This window comes from Monocercomonoides exilis (genome assembly GCF_001643675.1).
Source record: "Monocercomonoides exilis strain PA203 chromosome Unknown scaffold10-1930038, whole genome shotgun sequence".
NCBI classification, from domain to species: Eukaryota; Preaxostyla; order Oxymonadida; family Polymastigidae; genus Monocercomonoides; species Monocercomonoides exilis.
In genome coordinates, this window is record NW_027150555.1 from 880907 (window position 1) to 902014 (window position 21108).

Genomic DNA, 21108 nt, shown 5'->3' on the forward strand with positions numbered 1-21108 from the left:
AGAAAAAAAATATAAAAAATGAGTGAAGTCTTGCAATAAAATCGTAGTGCAAAAAATAAAAAAAAAGTGTTGTGTTGTAAAAAATGATCTGAGGAAATAATGTTAAAAACTGAATGAAAAATAAGTATTTACAGAAAATGATTAAGTTAAACTACTTTGAATTGTATGTGTATGTGTATATATAAAACGCAAATCCTTCTATTTTTTTTTTTTCTTTTTTTAGCCATCCAAAACATTATAGATTACCTTTGAGATTTCCGCCGCCTCTCTCTCCGTCTTTCCCTTCTCCGTCACATATACCCCCCTCGCATCTCCGCCTTCCACAACCTCCACACGCAGCGGAAGCGACTTAAATGGGACGGCAGGTGGAGGGAATCTGCAGTGAACAGAATGAAATGTTCTTTCATTGGCGAGCTTGATGTACGATTCGCCCACAATCATCTGCCTGTCCATGATTTCGATCATCTGCTCGTTGGAGAAGGGGCCTTTGACGGTGAGGGAGGAGTCGATGACATACCAGCAGCGGTTGGCGACGGATGAGGGCGGGCAGGTTAAAGATGGAGGGGAAGAGGAAGAAGAAGAGGAGGAGGAGGAAGAAGAAGAATGAGAAGAAGAAATAGAGGAAGAAGAAGAGGAAGAAGAAGGAGAATGTGATGATGATGATGATGAATGAGGAATATATTTTGTAAGTGTTGATGGAGGTGTTGCTAACAATGAAGAAGCTGTATCATCAGAAGGAGATGAATATTTTGTTGTAAAAGAAGAAGAAGAAGAATATCTTGTTTTCCTATCAGAAGTTGTTTTTCTCTTCTTTGCAGTATTAACATCAATATAATCTCGATCAAATCGTTGAGGCTGAATGAAAGGCGGATGATGACCCAAAATGCCTTCTTGTTCTTTTGATGGAGTGTATTTCTGTTTGAAAGTGGTGCGCTGCTTTGAAGGAGGATGTGATGTTTGAAGAGAATTTGGTGGAAAAGATGAAGAGGAAGAAGAAAATGGTGGTGGTGGTGATGATGATGATATTGGTGAATATGAAGAAGAAGAAGAAGAAGATGGAATGTATTGTGTTGCTGTTTGCACAGCAGCATTTTCAGCTGGTTTGTACAAATAAGCAGAACTAACAGAAAGAGAATTAGCAGAAGAAGAAGAGGAAGAGATAGAGGCAGAAGAAGAGGCAGAAGAAGAAGCAGTACGAGAATTCTCCTTTTTCGCCTTTCGTGTTTGGCGTTTCGATGCTTTGGGAGCAGAAGTGGAAGTTGTAGAAGGAGGAGGAGGAGGAGAAGAAGAAGAAGAAGATGATGATGATGATGATGAAGCAGATGAAGCAGAAGAAGCAGAAGAAGCAGATGTTTGTGTAACATTCTCTGTTGGTTGCTGAGTGCTTTCTTGCTTATCAGAAGGACAATAATACAATTTGGATGAAGTTTTGTTGCTTTCTATTTGTTTTTTCGGCTGTTGAGTTTCGATGCGATTGGATGGAATGTACAAAACATTGCTTTCAATAGGCGCTGTCTGCTTTTTGCTTGGTTTCAGATCTGTTTTTTCAGAATTATCTGCCTCTGATAATGAATCAGTAACATTCATCTTCTTCTCCTTCTCCTCCTTCTCCTTCTTCTTCTTCTTCTTCTGCGACCGTTTTGACTTGTTTTTGCTTGTAGTTTCTGTCTTTGTCTGTTGTTCGTTTTCTAATATTTCTCTTTCTGGCTTCCAAATCTGCCGTTTCGCTGTCTTTTGCATAGAAGATTCAGAGTTATCTTCTGTGAGTGCTGTACTAGATGAAATCAACTGTGGAGAAGTATATGTTCCCAGAATAGAAGAAGAAGAAGAAGAAGAAGAAGAAGAAGAAGAAGAAGAAGAAGAAGAAGAAGAAGAAGAAGAAGAAGAAGAAGAAGAAGAAGAAGAAGTATATGAAGAAGGTGCTAATGGTTCTGAAGCAAATGAAGAGTATTTGTGTTGACTTGTGTAATGAGTGGAAGATGGCTGGCTGGCGTGAGTCTCAAAAGATGCCGCAGGAGAAGCAGAGAAAGAAGAATACGAAGAAATCATCGGGCTCTGTGAAGAGGATGGAATGTAAATGTGAGTCTGATTGGAAGAAGAGGAAGAAGAAGAAGAAGAAGAGGAAGAAGAGGAAGATGTTGATGATGATGATGATGACGACGGAAGCGTCAAAGGCATTTCGGATGCAGCTGCTTTTCCCTTTTTTGCAGTCTTCCTTTTTGCACTTCTTTTATTTCTCTCTCCTTCAGGTGTGTTTTCTGGGTTGTATTCGGCAATAGATAAAGAAGGCCTGCCCTTTCTGATTTTTTCCTTCACTTCGTCGTCTGTACGCATCTTTTCGATTGCAAAGTGTATCTGAAATTTTGCGCTAAGTTCAGTGCTCAGATTTTTGTTTTCTATTATTTCACATTTTATTGGATAATCAATGAATTTTTCCAATGGATTGGGGAATCTTGATTTGATAGTGTGGAATCCTGCTTCACTCTGGATGCGAATATACGAATCATTATATATCCTTTTGTTTTCAAGAAAATACAGCATTTGAAGTTGTGAAAATGGTCCTTTTAGTTCTTCATTCTCATCATAAATCATCCAGCATCCTTGAGATATTATTCTATCAACAACCTTGCACGATTCAAATGTCAAAAATTGTTGCGTGATATCTGAATTAACTGACGAATAATTTATTGATGAATAAATTAATTTTGATTGATTTTCAGAAGAATGAAAAGCTGTCGATGAAGAAGATGTTGGTATATAGTTGAATGATGAATGATGTGATGGAGAAAGCTGCATTTCGGGATGATATGAAGATGCAAAAGCTAACGAAGTGGATTTATTCTGCAATGATACGGGTTTATATTCAAATAACGTGGAATTTTGTTTTTTATCATTTTTGTGGTTTCCGTGTGATTGAGAAACATATAAAGCATTATCCAAAGGCTTCCGTTCAGATAATTTCTGTTCATTACGGATATTTCCAATTTCTCTCTTTTTGCTTCTTCTTGATTCTTGCCTGGATAGCCTTTGCTCAACATGTGAAACATCAAGAGGAATATCAACAAAAGGAATTAAAGGATGAGGAAATCTGCTTGAAACTGAATGGAAATTCAATTCATTTTTCAATCGTATGAAAGAATCTGGTAAAAGATTCTTATTTTCCCAAAAATTACGCATTTCAATAAAAGAAAACGGTCCAATCTCTTTGCCAGAACCATCCAGGGCAAACCATTCTGACATTATTAACTTTTATTAAAAAAACGCATGATTATAAAAAATTACATCTTTTGAATATTCAAACCTCTGAATAACGCAAAATGAAAAAAAAAAAATAAAATCCCTTTTTCGGCATAAATCAATAAATATGTTATGGTATTATCCGATTTTTTCGTTTCAATATGTTGAAATTGAAAACTGTTGTTTGAAGATAACTTCAAACAATGACAAACAATATTTATTAACATTTTGGTAAATTTTTTAATTCATTTATTCAAAATGGAATAGTTTTGTATTTTTCCAAATAAAAAATAATCTTAACTCATGAGGAGGTTCAAAGGGATGCAAACAATGATTATAAAAATTGCAATGTTATTTAGAAAATATTTAATCCAGTTCCATTGATTGAAAATTATAAAATAATATCATTTTTTATAAAAAATAACTAATTACACCATTTATTATTCAAATTTGGTGAACTTTTTATTCAAAATTAATATACTAACTATTCGAAATTGTTAAACTTCTTATTCAAAATTAATAAAAATCAGTATTTTTTATTAAAAAATTTTTTGATAATTAGTTAGTGTTAATAATGGTGGACACTTTCAATAACTGTGGACAGTGGCATTTTCTCAACAATTATTGACAGTTGCATTTCGACAAATAGACCAATTATTTTTTTTTTTGAATACACACTTATATGGCATTCAGAGATGAAACAACTTGCTTCAAAGAACGTAGAAAAAACATTTTCTATTTTTGTAGAAACTTGGAGAAATAAGATTCTCCGAATTTCTCCAAGTTTCTACAAAAATAGAAAATGTTTTTTCTACGTTCTTTGAAGCAAGTTGTTTCATCTCTGAATGCCATATAAGTGTGTATTCAAAAAAAAAAATAATTGGTCTATTTGTCGAAATGCAACTGTCAATAATTGTTGAGAAAATGCCACTGTCCACAGTTATTGAAAGTGTCCACCATTATTAACACTAACTAATTATCAAAAAATTTTTTAATAAAAAATACTGATTTTTATTAATTTTGAATAAGAAGTTTAACAATTTCGAATAGTTAGTATATTAATTTTGAATAAAAAGTTCACCAAATTTGAATAATAAATGGTGTATTTGTTTGTGTTATTTTTGGAATAGAGGAATTGTTTTTGATGAAAAAAAATTTTTTTCATATTGTTCTAATCAATCGTTTATCAAAAAAACATGAAAAATAATTTTTTATCTGAAAATATTATATTTTATTTATTTTGTGGTTTTTCTTTAATCTTGAATGTTCAATGGGAAAACCACATCAAAACGATAAAAATGGAAATTCATATTTTCATTTCAATCACTTTTGACTAGAAAAAAACAAAGCACAGAATAAAAATTATAATTTCAATAATATTCACTGGAATCTAAATTTTTTTCGGAAGTGCTGACGCTAAAAAAAAGTTTCATATATTAAGGAAATTAGTTCATATTGAATTGTTCACGTGTAGTAATTATTGCAAATGAAAAATTAGAGAATGCTTGAAGACAACCAACTTTTTGTTTTATTTATTTCGAAAATTTTCATTCTGTCAAATCTTCGATCATTCAATAATTATAATTCGAAAAAATGGGAGATACTGTTTCATTTCAGGAATTTCTATAGAAATATTATGCACTGTGTGTGAAATTTTAGAAATCAAAAAATTCAAATAAAATGAGTTCATTTTTGATTTATAAGTGAGATCACAAAGTTTTATTGCTAAAAATCAATTGTGAATGTTGTCTGGTGAGAAAATCCAATTTTAATACCAAAATCAAAGAAAGTTCAATTTGGGAATGAGTACAACAAAGGTTTGATGATTCTTGTTTCAATAGGTTGAAGCTCTTCATTTTCCTTCATGTTGTAGGAAAAACTTTGACAACAAAAAAAAAAATATCCCATGATAATAACTTTTTGACAAGTGTTTCACTTTTTTTGGAAAAAATATTTGAAAATATGGGGGAAAATACAGATATATAAACTTTTTTTGCTTAAATCATTAATTTTTTGTTTTTCTCATTAATCAACAAAGTTTTCTCAGATTTCGAGATAATTTGAATATTTCTATCAGTTTACATTCATCGTTGATATCAAAATATAATACTTTGTGATTTCACAAACATTTCAAAATATGAACATTTTTTTCCTATTTTTTATCACTAAAAGTTCTTCGGAGGTGCGTGATTTTTTAATGAAAATGCATGAAGTGAAATATTTTGTCCCATATTTGAAATATTATTCGAGTGGAACATTTTGGAATAAAAAAATTTTTTTGATAGAATATCAAATTTCTCTTATTTTGAAATAATTTGGAAAAAAAAATAAATAAAGGATAATTTATTTATTTTGGGAAAGAAGTGCAGAATTATTTTCAGGTTATTATTAAAAAAACTTTTTTTAATAAAAAAATATCATCAAAAAATGAAATTTTAACAGAACGGAAATAAAAATTAAACAAAGAAATAACTGTTTTTTTTCTTTTCATTCATTCTTTATTAAAAAAGTGAATTGTGAAATCACAAAGGTGAACGTTCAATTTTGAAATCAAAAAAAATTTTTAGGGCGATTTTTTTGAAACATCTACATATCTCTGGGTGTTTATTATTATGAAAATTCATAGTCATTTGTGAAATAATATTCGTTCTAAATTGAAAATGCTTATGCATCTGTTCAAAAGCGAAAGTTTGATATGAATTAATAGTGGAGGAGTTTTTAAAGAAATCAATCACTTTTCAGCTTGCATTTATGAATATTCGTGACATATATTCAAAACGATATTTTCGGTGGAAAAAATATGATTTCAAAAATTATCACTCATTTGTCGAAATTTTTTTGAAAAGTTCCTTTTGTTTGATTTTCAAATAAGATTAAAATTTCATATTTCGATCAAATTTCTGTTCACACTCACGAAACTTTTCAAGAATGGAAAAATAAACATTATCAAGTTTTTGATTTCATGACTGTGAAATTTGGAAAGTTGGAACAGAAATATGTTTGAAATATGAAATTTTTTTCTTATTTTCAAATTGAACAAAAGGGTCCTTTCAAAAAAAATTAGCCATTTGAAAGATTCTATTTGAATGTTTGTGTTAAATATTGGAAAATGAATACAAAAATGTGATGATTTTGATGACAGATAACTTTTCAATGAATACATCTCAAACTTTGGCTTTCATAACCACTACACTTCATGAAATATGCAAATGATATTTTTTAAGCCATTCACAAAAGATAATTTTGAATTCAACACCCTCAAAAATATATGATTTCAAAAAAAGAAACCCGTGTGTAAATACAGGCATCTCAGTTTGAAACGAATAAAGCAAGTTATCTCATATTCATCAAAATGCTTGGAACCATAAAAGCTGAACCATGATTGGTGCGAAAATAAAATACAGGGTCATATTTTTATTAGATCCTTTTTTTTATTCGATCCTATTTTTTTAAAATCAATTATTCAGCCACCCACATTTCGATTTGTTAATAGTATTTTTAGAATATAAGAAAAATATTAGTGACTGAGTAAATACATTTAAATGCATAACCTGTTTCTTATGGGGGGGGGGGGGCTAAAAGCCTGCCGTTGAAATTCTTTCAGTCACAGGTTGATTCAAAAGTATTATGAACATGAAAAAATCCATTTAATGTACAAAAAATAAAGTTTCAATGAAAATTGAAATTTATAATTATAAAATAAATTAATTTGCTTAATGACCATAACCCAAAAAATAAAAAATGAAAAAGGAAGTTGCGAGGAAATCTCCTGTGGGTCAGCTGAAGCTGCGTGAGGCGATGCTGTCATTCAAATATCGGCAATTTCGGAATCCACTGGAGCGAATGGCGCATGTTGTTAACGATGGAGCTGTGCGTATGGTGGATGCATACAACAGCAAAAAATTCTGCAAAATTCGAATCAAGCGTGCGGTTAAGGCTGCTAGGCAAGGCAGACTAGTTCCTAAAATCGGAAGACCAGCTGTGGTCATTGGCGTAAAAGAGCAAATAGTGCTGGACGAAATAAAAATTAAATCACAATCTGAAGCAAACTTTGCTATTAAGAAAATACGTTAACTGGTTTGCATAAATATTCTTTGAAATGCTTTCATATGTATTAATCAGATTGAAAACATTGTTAATGATCAAAAACCAGAAAACACGCCAGATGTTAAAGTTTCTGCGCCAGTTGCCTACGATTACATCAAACGACATCTTGAGCTGAATGCATCAAAGCAAAAAATTGTTGTCGTAAACAGGCTTGCTGTATCATGCCAACAAGTTCTAAAGCCCTGGCATGATATTCTCAACGGATTGCATCAGAACAACAGTTACAACAACGCACTGATTTTCAATGTGGACGAGTCTTCACTCAGGGTTCCCGACAGCTCCAATAGGAATGTTGTTCATCCGGCAAAGGCAAAACCCGGTTTCGCTAAATCTGCTGCGCGAATGGCGAATTCTACACTGATTGCGGCGGTCGCAGCAGATGGACAATCACTTCCTTCAGTGATCCTGTGGCCGAGTCTCAAACTTCCTGATGACTTGAAGCCTCTTCAGTCTACAAATCTTGAGATTTGGCCGAACAAATGCGGATGGATGGAATCTTCAACATTTAGGAAGTATGCACTTACAATTCTTCTCCCTTCAATCAAAGAAAGAAGGCAACGCATGTCACTCGACGAATCGCACTGCTTGCTTCAAAGCGACTCCCACATTTCTCGAGCAGATCCAACAATCTGGCGAGAGTTTAAAAAAGAAAATGTGGATGTTGTGACATTCGTCCCTCACAGCACACACATCTGTCAGCCACTGGACCTAGGCGTATTTGACGTTCTCAAATCAGAGCTGAGTTCACAATACGAAGCACCTTCGTCGTCGTCTTCAGCAGCGAAAAGAACAGCTCTTGTTGAAGCTCTCCAACAATCAATTCATTCGGCGCTATCACCTTCTGTTATCAAAAGAGCATTCAAATCCAGCGGAGTGCTGAAAGACTCGTCTGGGCCAGTTCTGATGAAGCTTCCTCTATCATCGACTTATCCTCTTTCTTCACATAAAAATCGATTTGACTTCTACGGCAAAGAAATAACAGAAGAAAAGGTGCTAAATGAGTGGGATGATTATTTGAGAAAGAAAAGCGAAATGGAAAATGAAAAAGAAAACATTTCGGATGAAGAAAATGATGAAACAATGAATTTCACAAAAAAGCTGAAAAGATAATTCAAAATGCTTCAAGACGAGAACGACATTGAGAAAGAATCGTCTGATGAAATTGAAAGAGGGAAGGGAAAAAGAAAAGTCATACGCAAATTAGATTCGAGTCTTGTTTTTTTTTTTTTGATTTTTTTTTAGAATTTTTCATTTCGAATATTTTATGTACTAATAAAAAAAATGTGTACTAATAAAAATATGATCCTACTCAAATAAAGGCAAGAGTTTCCAAAAACATCGATCATTTTTAATTTTCCATCAAGCCAAATGAAAAGATTGACTGATTCTTATCTATTCCAACATGCATCCATCTGCTTTGCTTCTGTTGCACTATTAATTATCTAAACCCACTCCAGAACACTCAACTTCCTCTTTTCAAAGCATTATTATCTTTCGCAATGAAAAATATTCAACAAGAATGAAAAAAAACTGTTTGATCTTGTTTCAAATGAAATCATATTTGTTTTCATATTTGTGCATGTTTCTTCACTTCAGCTTTGTATTTCGTTCTGGATGAGCATTTGCATCAAATAAATGTGAAAATCAGAACACTTCCATTTCGTTTCGATCAAATGGAATGATTTTTCCTTTGAGAATATTTGATTGTTTTCTGTTTTTGACAAAAATAAAGAATGCAGGTTTTGGCTTTTTGATATTATCACCGTTTATTTTTTTCACGCAATTCGCACGATTATATCTTTTGTTGTGAAAACAACATACACAGCACAATATCTCAAAAACACAACAGAAAACGCATTGCATATGCAATAACGAAGGTGCTGACAAAAAAATATGAATAAATACATACACAAACACAACAATGATCAGAAAACATAAAAAGGATTCAATACATATTGGCGAAGTGAAATACATACACACTCTGCTTCTGAAAAATCAAAATGTTCAAAAATGAATCGCAAGCCAAATCAGCCAATGCCCACCCACAAAATAGGTCAGCATCCACACCCAAAACAACAAAACAGAAACCCTCAACACCCACATCTCTTTTTCATTCTCCTCATTCGACAATGCACAAATCCCAACACAAAACATACAAACGGCTTGCTGCCTTCCTCTCCTGCTTTATCAAGCAACTCACCCTCGTTTTCACAAATGATCATCTTTCCTGTTTTTCCCCCTCTTCCAACACCAAATCAAATCTTGCATCCCTGTTCTTTTCCCACTCCACTCTTCTTCCAGCCAGTCTCCAATCACACCCAAATCCACATCTTTTCTTTTCCACATTTCATCTCCAATAATTCTCTTCGTCAGCCCCTTTTCATCCCTTTCCACATTTCTTCAAAAGCTCTTGCAATCTTTTCTTCTTCTTTTCCTTCTTCTTCTTCCTCCTCATCATTATCTTCCTCTTCTCCTTCATCTTCATCTCCTTTTCCATCTCCCATTTTATCTTCTTCTTCCTCAATTTCAATCATCCCAGTTGCCCCAATCGCATCTGACATCGTCACCATCCTTGCCTCCGCTGGAAAAATCTCCAGCAGTTCTCTCCTCACCTCCACAACCCCTGGCCTGTCTTTCCCTTGCGCTGAAATGCAACTCCCCACAACACCAAACAACACACTTCCCCGAATCTCCTCCACATCTGGCCTCTCCCCATTCATTATCTTCTGCCCTGCAATCACTGCCTCATACTCCCCAAACGGCACCTTCAATGTCAGGCACTCCCACAGCATCATCCCAATCGAAAACACCACCGACTTCTTTGTTGCTCCCATCTTCTTGTTCATCAGCAGCTCTGGCGCCTTCCATCGCATGCACTCCTTCATGTTGTCATCCTCTTCCTCAAACGCTGATGATGGAAGAGAGCCTCTATCATCATCATCATTATCACTGGCAGAAGTGACAATAGTTGATGATGAGATGGATGATGATGAATCATCAGACAATAAGTCAGAGTGCATCACGATGCAGATAACCATGTGTTCAGAGAATAACACAATGTGAGGACTCAGATTGACCAGAGATTGAAGAGGATTTTCCATTTCATCAAAGGAGTGGAGTGCAAGGTTGGCCACCCAGAGCAGGATCTGAGCAGCTGTCTGCTCCCTCTCTTGCAGAGTACCAATTGCCATCTCTTTCTTCGCGTTCCTCCCATGAAGCAGCATGAACAGCGAATCCCTCAAGTCAACAATCAGTTTCTCGTGAGGAGATGAGCATGCCATTGCATCCACCAGATTCGACATGGATGATGTGGTTGGACACAAACTCTCCGATCGAACAAATGTTGTGTCTGTGTCCGAAGTATCTGTTGTTGAAGTTGATGAAATTGATGGAGATGGAGTTCTTTTTCTTGTCTCTTCCTCTTCCTCCTTTTCCAGTGCCCAATCAGGAATCTTATCTGAATCTTTTCCCAGAATGTATTCTGTCGAGCCACTTTCAGATAGCAAATACTCTTCAGACTCCGAATGCACCATATTCGTCTCATATACCCTCTTCTTTATCCTCTCTTCATTTTTCTTCTCTGCTTCTCTCTCTGCTCTTCTCCATTGCTCCTCTGGTGATATCTCCATTGACACCATCTCAATCAGCTTCGGATCCTTTTTGATATTGTCTTCCACGATTATCTCCAATTCTTCTGTTCGTCTCTTTTGTTTTCTCCATCGAACAACAAACAAAATAAAGCCAATTAGAACAATAAACAATATTACTACAAGCACAATGACAATCAATAACCAATAAGATTTCCCTTCTTTTCCTCCTTCAACAACCCTTTCATTTCCACTTGTCTGACTTTCACTTGCATTCTTCAGAATGAATGAATGTGTTGATGAAGGAGATTCTTCATTCCCAAACAAAATATGCACACTCACTTCTATTTCATCTCCACAACTGCTGATAAGATCTTTTCCCATACTTCCTTCAACTTCTTTTTCTGACAAGAATCCATTTGAATCAAAATCATATTTTTCAAGCTCTTTCTCTTCTCCCTTCTTCTTCACAACTGAAAATGACAGATTACATGGAATAAGAAGAAATCCTTTGAATGTCAGCTTCATTCTATCTGTCTCTTCCTTTGCTCCCACACTCTCCAGAACAGGAATGAAGAATGATGAATCTCTCTCAGAAACAATCCCTTCAAAACTGCATCCTTCATTTAACATCCAAAGTGATGTGTTATCCTTCAATCCATCTCCTCCTTTCAAACTCTTCACATTCAATACTCCTGAATCTGAACAGATGATATTTCTTCTCAGTGATGGATATCCTTCAATTGATGGATTATTGTTTGAGAAATTCCCTGCTTCAATTACAACTCTTCCTCCACCTATTGTTATTCCACCTTCTGGTGAATTCGAGATTGTGGTGTCTTTCATCATCACTGAACTTTTCACAACATCAACAAGAGATCCATCCCATCTGCATATCTCTTCTTCTACTGCATTCAAATTCTTCTCATTTCTTTCATTTGAACTCCCATCAAAAACGCAACTATCCATTTTCACATCTAAACAATCCTCCAATTTCATCAATTTTCCTTTTGTGGCCTTTGAGCTTACTCCACCTATTGTGCAATTTGTCAATTGAATTGTCTTTTTCATTGACAAGCAAGATATAAATGATCCTTCATTTCCATCAACTGTGATATTCTCTGTATTTAATCTATCCACATTTAATTTTCCACATTCCTTTATATCTATCAGAGAAGTTTCCATTGTTGAATTGCAAAACGTTAATGAATCAATCACTGATGGAAGTTGAGAAGAAAGATAGAACGCTGTTTCTTGAAGAATGAGATTTGATACAGAGCATCCATCAAGTTGTAATTCTCCTTTTTCCATATTGATAATGTGAAATGGAATGTTTGCCAATTCTATATTTCCTTCTCCAGTAGATTGTTTTGAGTCAAATGAGCAATTCACAATTTCAAGAATTCCTCCTTCGGGTGATATCAGTGATTCGTGAGAAGAGATGAAATTTAAATCGAACACAAAGCTGACTCTCAGCAATGAAACTTCTCCTGTTGTTGATATTACAGAATCCTTTGTTCTGTCAATCTCTGATTTAACTTCAACTTCACAGATTTTTCTGCTTTTTGAGCTCAAACTCATCTCCTCCAGATTTATCTCACAGCCAATCACACTCTCATCAACAACAATCACTTGACTCATGAAATCTGAAGTCAGATGCATTAGCCCATGCTCAATCGAATAACATGGAAGTGTGTTTGTTCCACATTGCCTCTCATCTGATCCATTCACACTGCTCACAATAATTGTGTCGCTCTGATGGATAGTCACAAGTCCAATCAGATCTGTATCATTTGGATAATCACATTCATCTCTTCCATATATCGCATTAATTCGCGAATAATAATTCTCTCGAAGATCAAACTGAAATTGAGTTTCATTGATCTGCGATAAAATGTTGAAACATTCAATGAAAATATCATTCCCCACTCTTGCAGTGTTTGCACTGAACTTCATTCCCACAAATGAGAAATCCAATTCTCCTCTTTCCTTTGTTGCCAAATACACTCCTCCTCCTCTTCCTGTGCTGTTGTTACAGCTGCAATGGCTGATTGTTGAGTCAACCATCTTCATCGATCCAGAAGTTCCCAATGTGAAGAATATTGCTCCTCCTTTCTCACTTGTTTCTGCTTTGTCTTCTGTAATGTTGCTCTTATTCACAACAAAACAAATCTTATTCTCACTTGCTGACTCAAAAATGCTTGGCCCATTGTCACTTTTCTTCACTCCTGAAAATGATGAATTATCAATCTCAATATTTACATATTCTTCATTCACTCCTTCATTTATCTTCAATCCTAGTTCAGATTTCTTGATTGATAAAATGCATCCTCTGCTTTCATTCAACGATTCCACTCGAATATTCATCAAATGGCAATAGACACCAACATTGTTGATAGAAAATATGCTGTTTCCGACGTTGCATGATTCAATTGACAAATCATTCACTTCCACACTTCCTCCAATCGCATCCACAAACACACAATCAAATCCATTGTTCACTCCTACCTCTGATTGGAATGAACATCCACTTATCACCAAATCTCCTCCTCTGTTTGAAATAATCGTTTTGGCTGAGTTGTCAAATCCAGATGTTAACTGGAGCTGGATATTCGCCAATTCAAGATGAATATCATTTCCTATGAAATATTCCAGTTGACTTCCAATTGACTTTTCAAAATTCAATATTGCTTTCACATTCTCTTCTCCCATCTTTACACTTTTTTTGATCTGATAATTGGACAAGTTGAATGAATCTCGAATTATTGTCGATCCATCAATCTGAATTGTTTTCTTTCCAATCTCCTTTTTCATATTTTTCATCCCTTTCCACATCGTTTGGCATGGCTCTTCTTCACTTCCACAACGAGCCACATCAAATCCACTCGATGAAATAAATATCTCAAATGAGTTGCATGGAATCAGAAACATGAACAAATCCTTTTCTTGGTGATAGTTATCACTTCCAACAAACAAATTGTCATCATCCTTCATTGAAGAATAATCAAATTTGAATGACTCATTTGCCACAGAACTATTCAAATCCTTTCCCAAAATGAACACATTTTTTCCAATTGCTGCTTTGTTGTTCTCAAAAGTCACACCAACATCAAAAACAAATGGCTTTTCTTCAAAGCAATTTTGGCAATCCAGATACAAGAATCCACCTTTTCCATTGCTTGATGAAAGTGAGCAAGATGATGCATTTGTTGATTTGATCACCAAATCTTCGTCATTTTTTAACGTCACTTTTGCAACTCCTCCTTCTTCACCACTTCCAATGTTCATAATGTTTGAAAAGTTGTTGTTTTCAAGCAAAACAGAAGAAGATAATACCAATGGTGTTTTGGAAAATGAACAATCTGCAAAACTGCATCCTTTCAATGTGCAACTTCCACTGGTTGTTGTTATCAACGAATATTGAATGGTCGTTGATGATCGAATTTCAAATAAACAGTTTTTGAGTTGAAGAACTCCAATCGACGAGATCAATGAATTCATTTTTGGCTCAAATTGATTTGGAATCTGCAACTTCAAAGATAACAAGCTGAGTGAAACTGTTGATGAAATAATAGTTGTTGAAGAATCTCCATTGATTGCACCTTCAAAATGAACAGGCTTGTGTTTGATTTCATCTCCCTCATTTACACATACATCAATCACAAGTGCATCTGTGAAAGAATAAATATCTTCAATTGTCCCTTCATCTTTCACTTTCACTTTCCTTTCTCCTTCAGTCCCACTTCTGTCAATATGGTCAATTCCACTTTTCATCGATTCGCATGGGAATTTTTCATTTCCACAACCCAATGTGTCATGCCCACCAGTCGATACAGACACAACCATCCACTTCAAACAAACAAGAAACACTCGAAGATCCATTTCCTCATATTTCCCATCTTCCCCAACAAATGCATTCCCATCCTCCTTGTAATCTGTGCAATCAAATGCAAAACGCTCTGTATTCACACTGTTCACCAGACTGCTGCTCTTCACAAACACGTTCTTTCCAACTGTTGCTGAACAACCAGAAAACGATATCGATGAGAGCTGAAATCCTCCTTCATTCAGACTGCAATCCAGATATATCCCTCCTCCTTTTCCTCCCTCACTCCCATTTTCGCAAGCACATCCAATTAATGAACTATTTTCAATTGTTACAAATCCTCCTTCATTCAACGCTATTTTCAGTGCTCCTCCTTCTTTGCTCTTCGACGAAACTGCCCCCTCAATGGTACTTCCATTCATCACCATTCCAACCCCCATGCTCCCTCCAAACACTGCTGCCTCTCCACTTCCATCAATCTCCAATCTTTCTAGTGCGCAATTCAACAGTCTCAGTCTGTATTCCTGTTCATTCACATTTGCTGAGGAAAGAGAAAATGAAAACAACGAGAATGTTGATTTCACATCTGAAATCGTGACAAACTCCAGTTCAACCATCTTTCCTGTTGACTTGATCAAGAAAAATTCAATTGTGTTTTGCTTCCCTCCAAAAACACTCATCTCACAGTTCTTCATGTGCAACTCTCCATTTTGAGTGCTTGATTCAATCACTGATGTGATTGTTCTGCTGAAACTTGAAGGAACAACAATCCCAATGAACTCCATTTCTGTCAGTGATGATGATTTCAGAATGCATTCTTCAGATCCACTCAATTCTCTTTGGCATTCTATCTCCACAATTGCCTCAGTTTTTGCTTTCACACACATTCTTCTAACATCCACACACCCTTCCACCTTCGATTTTGCACTCACAACAATCTCCTGAAGAACATTCTGTGGCCTCTTCAAACGCTCCATCCCATAATTCACACTCAAACATGGCGCCTTCTCCAGTCCACAATATTTCTCTTCCACTCCAGATGTGCCATCCACAAACACCTTGTCTGCAAAGTATCCATCGATAAATATGAACAAGTTCACATCCCAATCACCAAATGCCTCTGTTCTGTCATGCCCAACAATCGAGTTGTCTTTCTGAGTGATGCTTCCCATGAAGGTGAACAAGGGTTCTTTCACAGAAGCGACAAATGATTCACACACAAAATACATATCTCTTCCGACACTCGCCTTGTTGGCTGAAAACACGATATTGGTGATGGAAAAGGAGGATTCTGACACTTGTGAATCATCTTTATACTCAATCATGAGAGCACCGCCTCTTCCTCCAGAACTTGTATCCTCGCTCACAGAGCAGGTGGAGAAGGTGGAATCACTCACTGAAAACGAGTTGGCAGAGGCAGATGAGGCGAATGAGATGCACCCGCCATTGGTGGCAGTCTGTTGGTTTTGTGGAGCTGAGTTGATGTTGGTGATGGTGCAGTTGGCGAGGGAGAGGGAGAGGGCAGGGGAGGTGGCAGAGGAGAGGACACAGCTGGCGGGGGTGGAAGTGGAGGTGATGTCAGTGATGTTGGAGGAGTTGAGGGTGAGGGGGTTTGTGAGGGATGTGAGATGGAAGATGCTTTGGCTGTTGAGGGGGAGATGAGTGATTGCTGTGTGGTTGAGGGCGAGGGAGCCAGCAGTGAGGAAGAAGAGGGGAGTTTTTATTGTTATGGAGGTTGTTCCGGTGATGATGGTTGTGTTGAGTTTGAGGGAAGGGGAGTTTTCGGAGAGGTGGAAGAGGATGGGGGTGATTTGGTTTGTGGAGTTGTGGGCGATGGCGAGGGCAGAGACTGTGAGGGAGCCCTGGGTCTGTTGGAAGAGGGCAGAAAAGGCAGAAGAAGATGATGACGAAGGTTGAGAAATACCACTGGAGGCAATGGTTGTGGCATCTGTACCATTTCCGGTGATTTTTGTTTCAGCAGCACTGAATGTGAGTGTTTGAAGAGGAACAAATATTGAGCTGAGGAGAGTGATGGAGGCATCTCGCGTATCTGTCATGAGAACAAGAGCATATTCTATTGTGGCACATGGCTTAAGTTGTGTGATTCCACAGAGTTCAGTGTTTGTTCCATCATTTGATACGGTTTTGTATGTTGAAATGTGAGGAAGCCAACTGTTGTACACACTGCTATCTGCTTGTCCATTATTATACACTCTTTTTGTTGGGGTTGTTGAACCACAATTCTCAAACGGAGATTGAGTGATTGCATTGCCACTGAAGAACACGTCATTTCCTCTGCCATTTTTTGCAGTGTTGCCATCAAAGAAACAGAATGTGATGAATTTCACTCCATTCATCCAAGTGAAGGTTGCATCCAAATAAATACCAGCTCCACCACGAGTTGTTGAATTTGATGTCAATTTGTTGTTTCTAAACTGACAATCATTGACTGAAAATTGATTTGGTTTTTCTTTTGGAGGCCAATGAAATGTGAGAGAACCAGCAGCATCGCCACCGGAATTCGATATACATTTGTTGTTTGAAAACAAAAATTGGCAAGCTGAGGTCATATTATTGAGCCAGAAATACCAACCAGTTCCACGCCAATCAGTTATTGAACAGTTTTCAGCTTTGTTTTCCGAAAATACCCAAACAGAATTTGATTGAGGACCCCAAGAAGTGACTGCTCCTCCATGAGCAGCTGAACAGCTTGTGAAGTTTGATTTTGCAGTGTTAATATTCAACAGTTGCCCACAGTATAACGCTCCTGCTTCCCCAGTAGTTGAACAATTATTGAACGAACAAGAAGTGATTGTAAGATTTGCATCTGTGCAATTAACATAAAGTGCACCACCAGCTGAATGTCCACCAGATGAATCATCCCATTCGCACCATTCGAAGAGATAGCTATTCAAATCAGAAAAGGATAATCTACTCAATTTCTTTCTTTCAGTTTCAGTACCAATATATTCAACAGGATCATTTGATGAAGAGCGTGTTTGGTGGAGGAAGGATGTGTTGAAGGCAGAGAGAGAAGTGGATGGGCTGTTGAGGTTTGGGAGGATGGCACCGTCGATGGGGTTGTGAGTGTATTTGAAGATGGTCGAGCGGATGGAAAGAGATGAATGAAGGGAAAAGGAGGGGATTGTATTGGTGTTGGTGTTAAACGTTGAGATGAAAGGATTGAGTGAGTTTGAAGGAAGAGATGGAGAAGATTGAAGTGATTGAGGAGAGGAGATGTTGGAGAAGAGGGTGTTTGAGAGATGGAGATTAAGGTGGATTTGGAGGTGGGGATGGGATTGGTGATGGATGTGGAGAGGGGAAGGGGAAGTGGAAGGGGAAGCAAAAAAAGATGACAAGGATGAGGATGAAAAAGATGAAGGAGAAGAGGAAAGGGACGGAGATGGAGAAGGAGAAGAAAAAGAAGATGAAGATGAAGATGAAGAGGATGAGGAAGGAGAAGGGGAAAGGGATGGAGATGGAGAAAAAAGGAAGGGCTGGATGAGGGAGATGAAGGAGGAGAAAGAGGAGTGGGAGATGGAGAAGGAGGTGGGGATTGGGGAGTGGGCATCTGGGAGGAGATTGTTTGGGGTGGAGAAAAGGGGGAAGGAGAGGATGGCAGGTTGAGGGGTGGTGAGGGAGAAGTTTGTGAGTGCGATGGAGGAATGGGCAGAGATGAAAAGTGGAGATTTTGTTGCTGGGTTGACTTGGTAAGTGGAAGAGAAGATGGTGGCAGCCGAGTGGTATTTGGCAGTGAGGAGTGGACAGCCGCTGAGAGGGATGATGTTGAGGCTGGTCACACTCAAGGAGGTGTTGATGATATTTAGACTTGTTTGGACACAGCAAATGCAATTGTAAGCTGGTTTTATAACTTTCTCTGATGGAATGTCAAAAATATTGCTATACCCTCCAATTCCATTAGCAATGTTAATTGAGTCTTTCTGTATCTCCTCGTTCCATTTTTGTTGAATTTGATTTTCTTCAGTGCCTTTACCGTTGCAGCAGCTCACTGCAAGCAACAATAACGCAATAATATTGTGTGCAGACCGTATGCTGGAGAAGCTCCTCATCACGATGCGGATGCAGGAGAAAATCAGAAAATAAAATATTCCTGTGCCCCATATTATACTTTTTAAGAGATTAAAAATCCGAAAAAATAGATAAAAAAGAATTTCAAATGCATATAATAATATTATTTTTTTAAAAGAAATATTTTTTTCCGATTTATCTCTTGAAATGTCGTTATCACTTCGGAATAATAAAAATTCTTTTTTTTACGTTTCATTCAATATTCAAATCTAGAAAATTTTTGATTAACAAAATGATTGCAATTGAGCAATCCACTTCATTGGGAAAACGAATTAATAGAAACATTTCTTGAATATTTATCTTGGGGAATGTTTTGCAAATCCATTTTTTCTTTCAATTGAAATCGAAACTTCGAAAAAGACCATTCTGGAAAAATGACTCATTACAAAGCCAATGAGGCTGTTTCGATTTGTCAAATGACTTTTTGAGAGTTTTTTTTGAAAAGTCATGAGTAATTGACTCCAATCTTCTTTGATGACAAGAAGAGCATCAAAGAAGATTGGAGTCGACAGAAGGATTGTCACTCCTAACTGAGATGAAACATTCTTTGCACTTGGAAAGAAGAATCAATCATGATTCAATAAAATGGAAAACAATTCTCTCAAATCTGCCAGACGAACTTTCTGTCAAAATGACAAATCAGACACACATATTTGATTTTTCATGAGGAAGATGCAAATGCTCGAGATTTGTGTGGATGAAGAGTGGAAACGAAACAAGAATGGAAGATGGGAAAAAGAATGATGAAAATTTCTTGTGTGCGTTTCTTTGTCAAATCAATTCCCTTTTCACTCCTTTTTCTCCTTTCCTTTTCCCTCCAAGCCCAAGCCAAACAGCCACCCCTCCACAAAACACCCCACATCTTGCGCTGATTCCAAGAGACCAAAATAATAATAAAAAAAATAGAAATGGCAAGAAGATTGAAAGAAAAACGCATGTTCCCATGAAGTGCTCGCAATGAAAAAAAAATTAAAAGAGAAAGAGAGATGAAATAAATAAAATATAAAAAATGGAGAGAAAAAAGAACATCCACTTTCACACACTCACTCAACCCCCGCCTTCCTCAATTCTCTTTCGCTTTCCCCTTTCCCTCCTTTCCTTCCTTTCTCTCTTTTCCTCCCTTTCCCTCCTTCCCTTTCTTCTTCTTCTTCTTCTTATTCTCCGTCTCCTCCCCTTTCCCTTTCTTTTTGATTCCTTCTTCTTCTTCTTCCTCTTCCTCATTTTCATCCCCATCCCCATCCTCATCCCCATCATCGTCTTTGTCTTCTTCGTTCTCTGTGTCTGCCTCTCCTTTCCCTTCTTTCCCTCCTTTTCCCTCCCTCGTCTTCTTCCGCTCCTTCTTTCCTGAACCCGACCCCCTCGACAGAATCATCCCTCCTGCCACTCCACAAACCCCACACACAACCCCAACCCCCACGTTGCTCTTCACCCACTCCACTTCTCCTTCTTCTTCTTCTTTTCCTCCTTCAATCTCTTTCTTTTCCTCCTCTATCTTTTCTTCTTCTTCTTCCTCCTCCTCCTTCTCCTCCTTCTCCTTCTCCTTCTCCAAAACCCCTCTTTCTGCTCCCTTCCGCCTCGCCTCCATCATTTCCTCTTCCACACTCTGCCAGTCCATCAATACCGGAATTGCAAGAGAACATTAATGCGGAAACAAATATTTATAAAGAATAAAAAAACAAAATAAAAAATAAAATAAAATATGTGAATGAACATAAGAACCAGATTCCATCCAGCTGCACACCTTCACCTTCCCTGCCACAACATCCTGCACCCACCGCCCCACGCTCCCCACTGACAGCACATCCAGCTCCCGCTCCAAGAAGTGCACCCCTCGCCCCACATCCACCACACACACCACCGGCACATCCCGCAGGTCCAGCGCCTCCCGGCTCAGCAGCGAAAACAGCGTGCTCGACCCCGTGGCCAGCCCGGCTGCTCCTGACAGCGGCAGCATCGACGATGAAGTCGCACCCCCAGACACTGTCGGATCCACATGCACAAACTGCACAGACGGCAGCATCTCGCTCACCGCCATCATCACCTCCTTCATCCTTCACCCCACAATCAGCAATTAAAAAGAAAAGTTGAAAAAAAATATGATAATATTCGAAATGAGACAAGTTCATTCCCCCAAAATCACAAGAAAAGAAAAAAAAAATCACAAAATATCTCTTTTTCTCCTTTTCTCCTCTTCGTCAATTCGCTTCAATACACTCACACACCTCCGATAGATCGCCTTCTCCTTCTGCGGAATCACCGTCA

At 37.2% G+C, this 21108-nt stretch overlaps 5 protein-coding genes across 5 annotated transcripts; 2 read left to right on the forward strand and 3 right to left on the reverse strand.

Moving 5' to 3' along the window:
• Positions 1 to 10: 10 nt before the first annotated feature.
• Positions 11 to 3337, reverse strand: MONOS_5065 (uncharacterized protein). The gene is made up of 2 exons (XM_067875184.1): positions 3302 to 3337; positions 11 to 3246 (listed from the first exon to the last, which is right to left on the reverse strand). Exon 2 carries the CDS (start codon positions 3238 to 3240, stop codon positions 220 to 222), a length of 3021 nt encoding a protein of 1006 aa, XP_067731979.1. The 5' UTR covers positions 3241 to 3246; positions 3302 to 3337; the 3' UTR covers positions 11 to 219.
• Positions 3338 to 6978: 3641 nt separating this feature from the next.
• MONOS_5066 (putative DDE superfamily endonuclease) lies at positions 6979 to 8454 on the forward strand (the record flags this gene model as incomplete). Its single annotated transcript, XM_067875185.1, has 2 exons — positions 6979 to 7245; positions 7360 to 8454. 2 exons carry the CDS (start codon positions 6979 to 6981, stop codon positions 8452 to 8454), a joined length of 1362 nt encoding a protein of 453 aa, XP_067731980.1.
• Positions 8455 to 9713: 1259 nt separating this feature from the next.
• MONOS_5067 (uncharacterized protein) lies at positions 9714 to 17059 on the reverse strand (the record flags this gene model as incomplete). Its single annotated transcript, XM_067875186.1, has 3 exons — positions 9714 to 9863; positions 10380 to 16153; positions 17008 to 17059. The coding sequence occupies 3 exons, from the start codon at positions 17057 to 17059 to the stop codon at positions 9714 to 9716; spliced, it is 5976 nt and encodes a 1991-aa protein (XP_067731981.1).
• A 961-nt stretch (positions 17060 to 18020) lies between these two features.
• On the forward strand, positions 18021 to 18384 carry MONOS_5068 (uncharacterized protein; the record flags this gene model as incomplete). Its single annotated transcript, XM_067875187.1, has 1 exon — positions 18021 to 18384. Exon 1 carries the CDS (start codon positions 18067 to 18069, stop codon positions 18382 to 18384), a length of 318 nt encoding a protein of 105 aa, XP_067731982.1. The 5' UTR covers positions 18021 to 18066.
• A 1380-nt stretch (positions 18385 to 19764) lies between these two features.
• MONOS_5006 (Protein disulfide-isomerase) lies at positions 19765 to 21108 on the reverse strand. The gene is made up of 3 exons (XM_067875122.1): positions 21069 to 21108; positions 20588 to 20897; positions 19765 to 20449 (listed from the first exon to the last, which is right to left on the reverse strand). Exons 2-3 carry the CDS (start codon positions 20894 to 20896, stop codon positions 19910 to 19912), a joined length of 849 nt encoding a protein of 282 aa, XP_067731983.1. The 5' UTR covers position 20897; positions 21069 to 21108; the 3' UTR covers positions 19765 to 19909.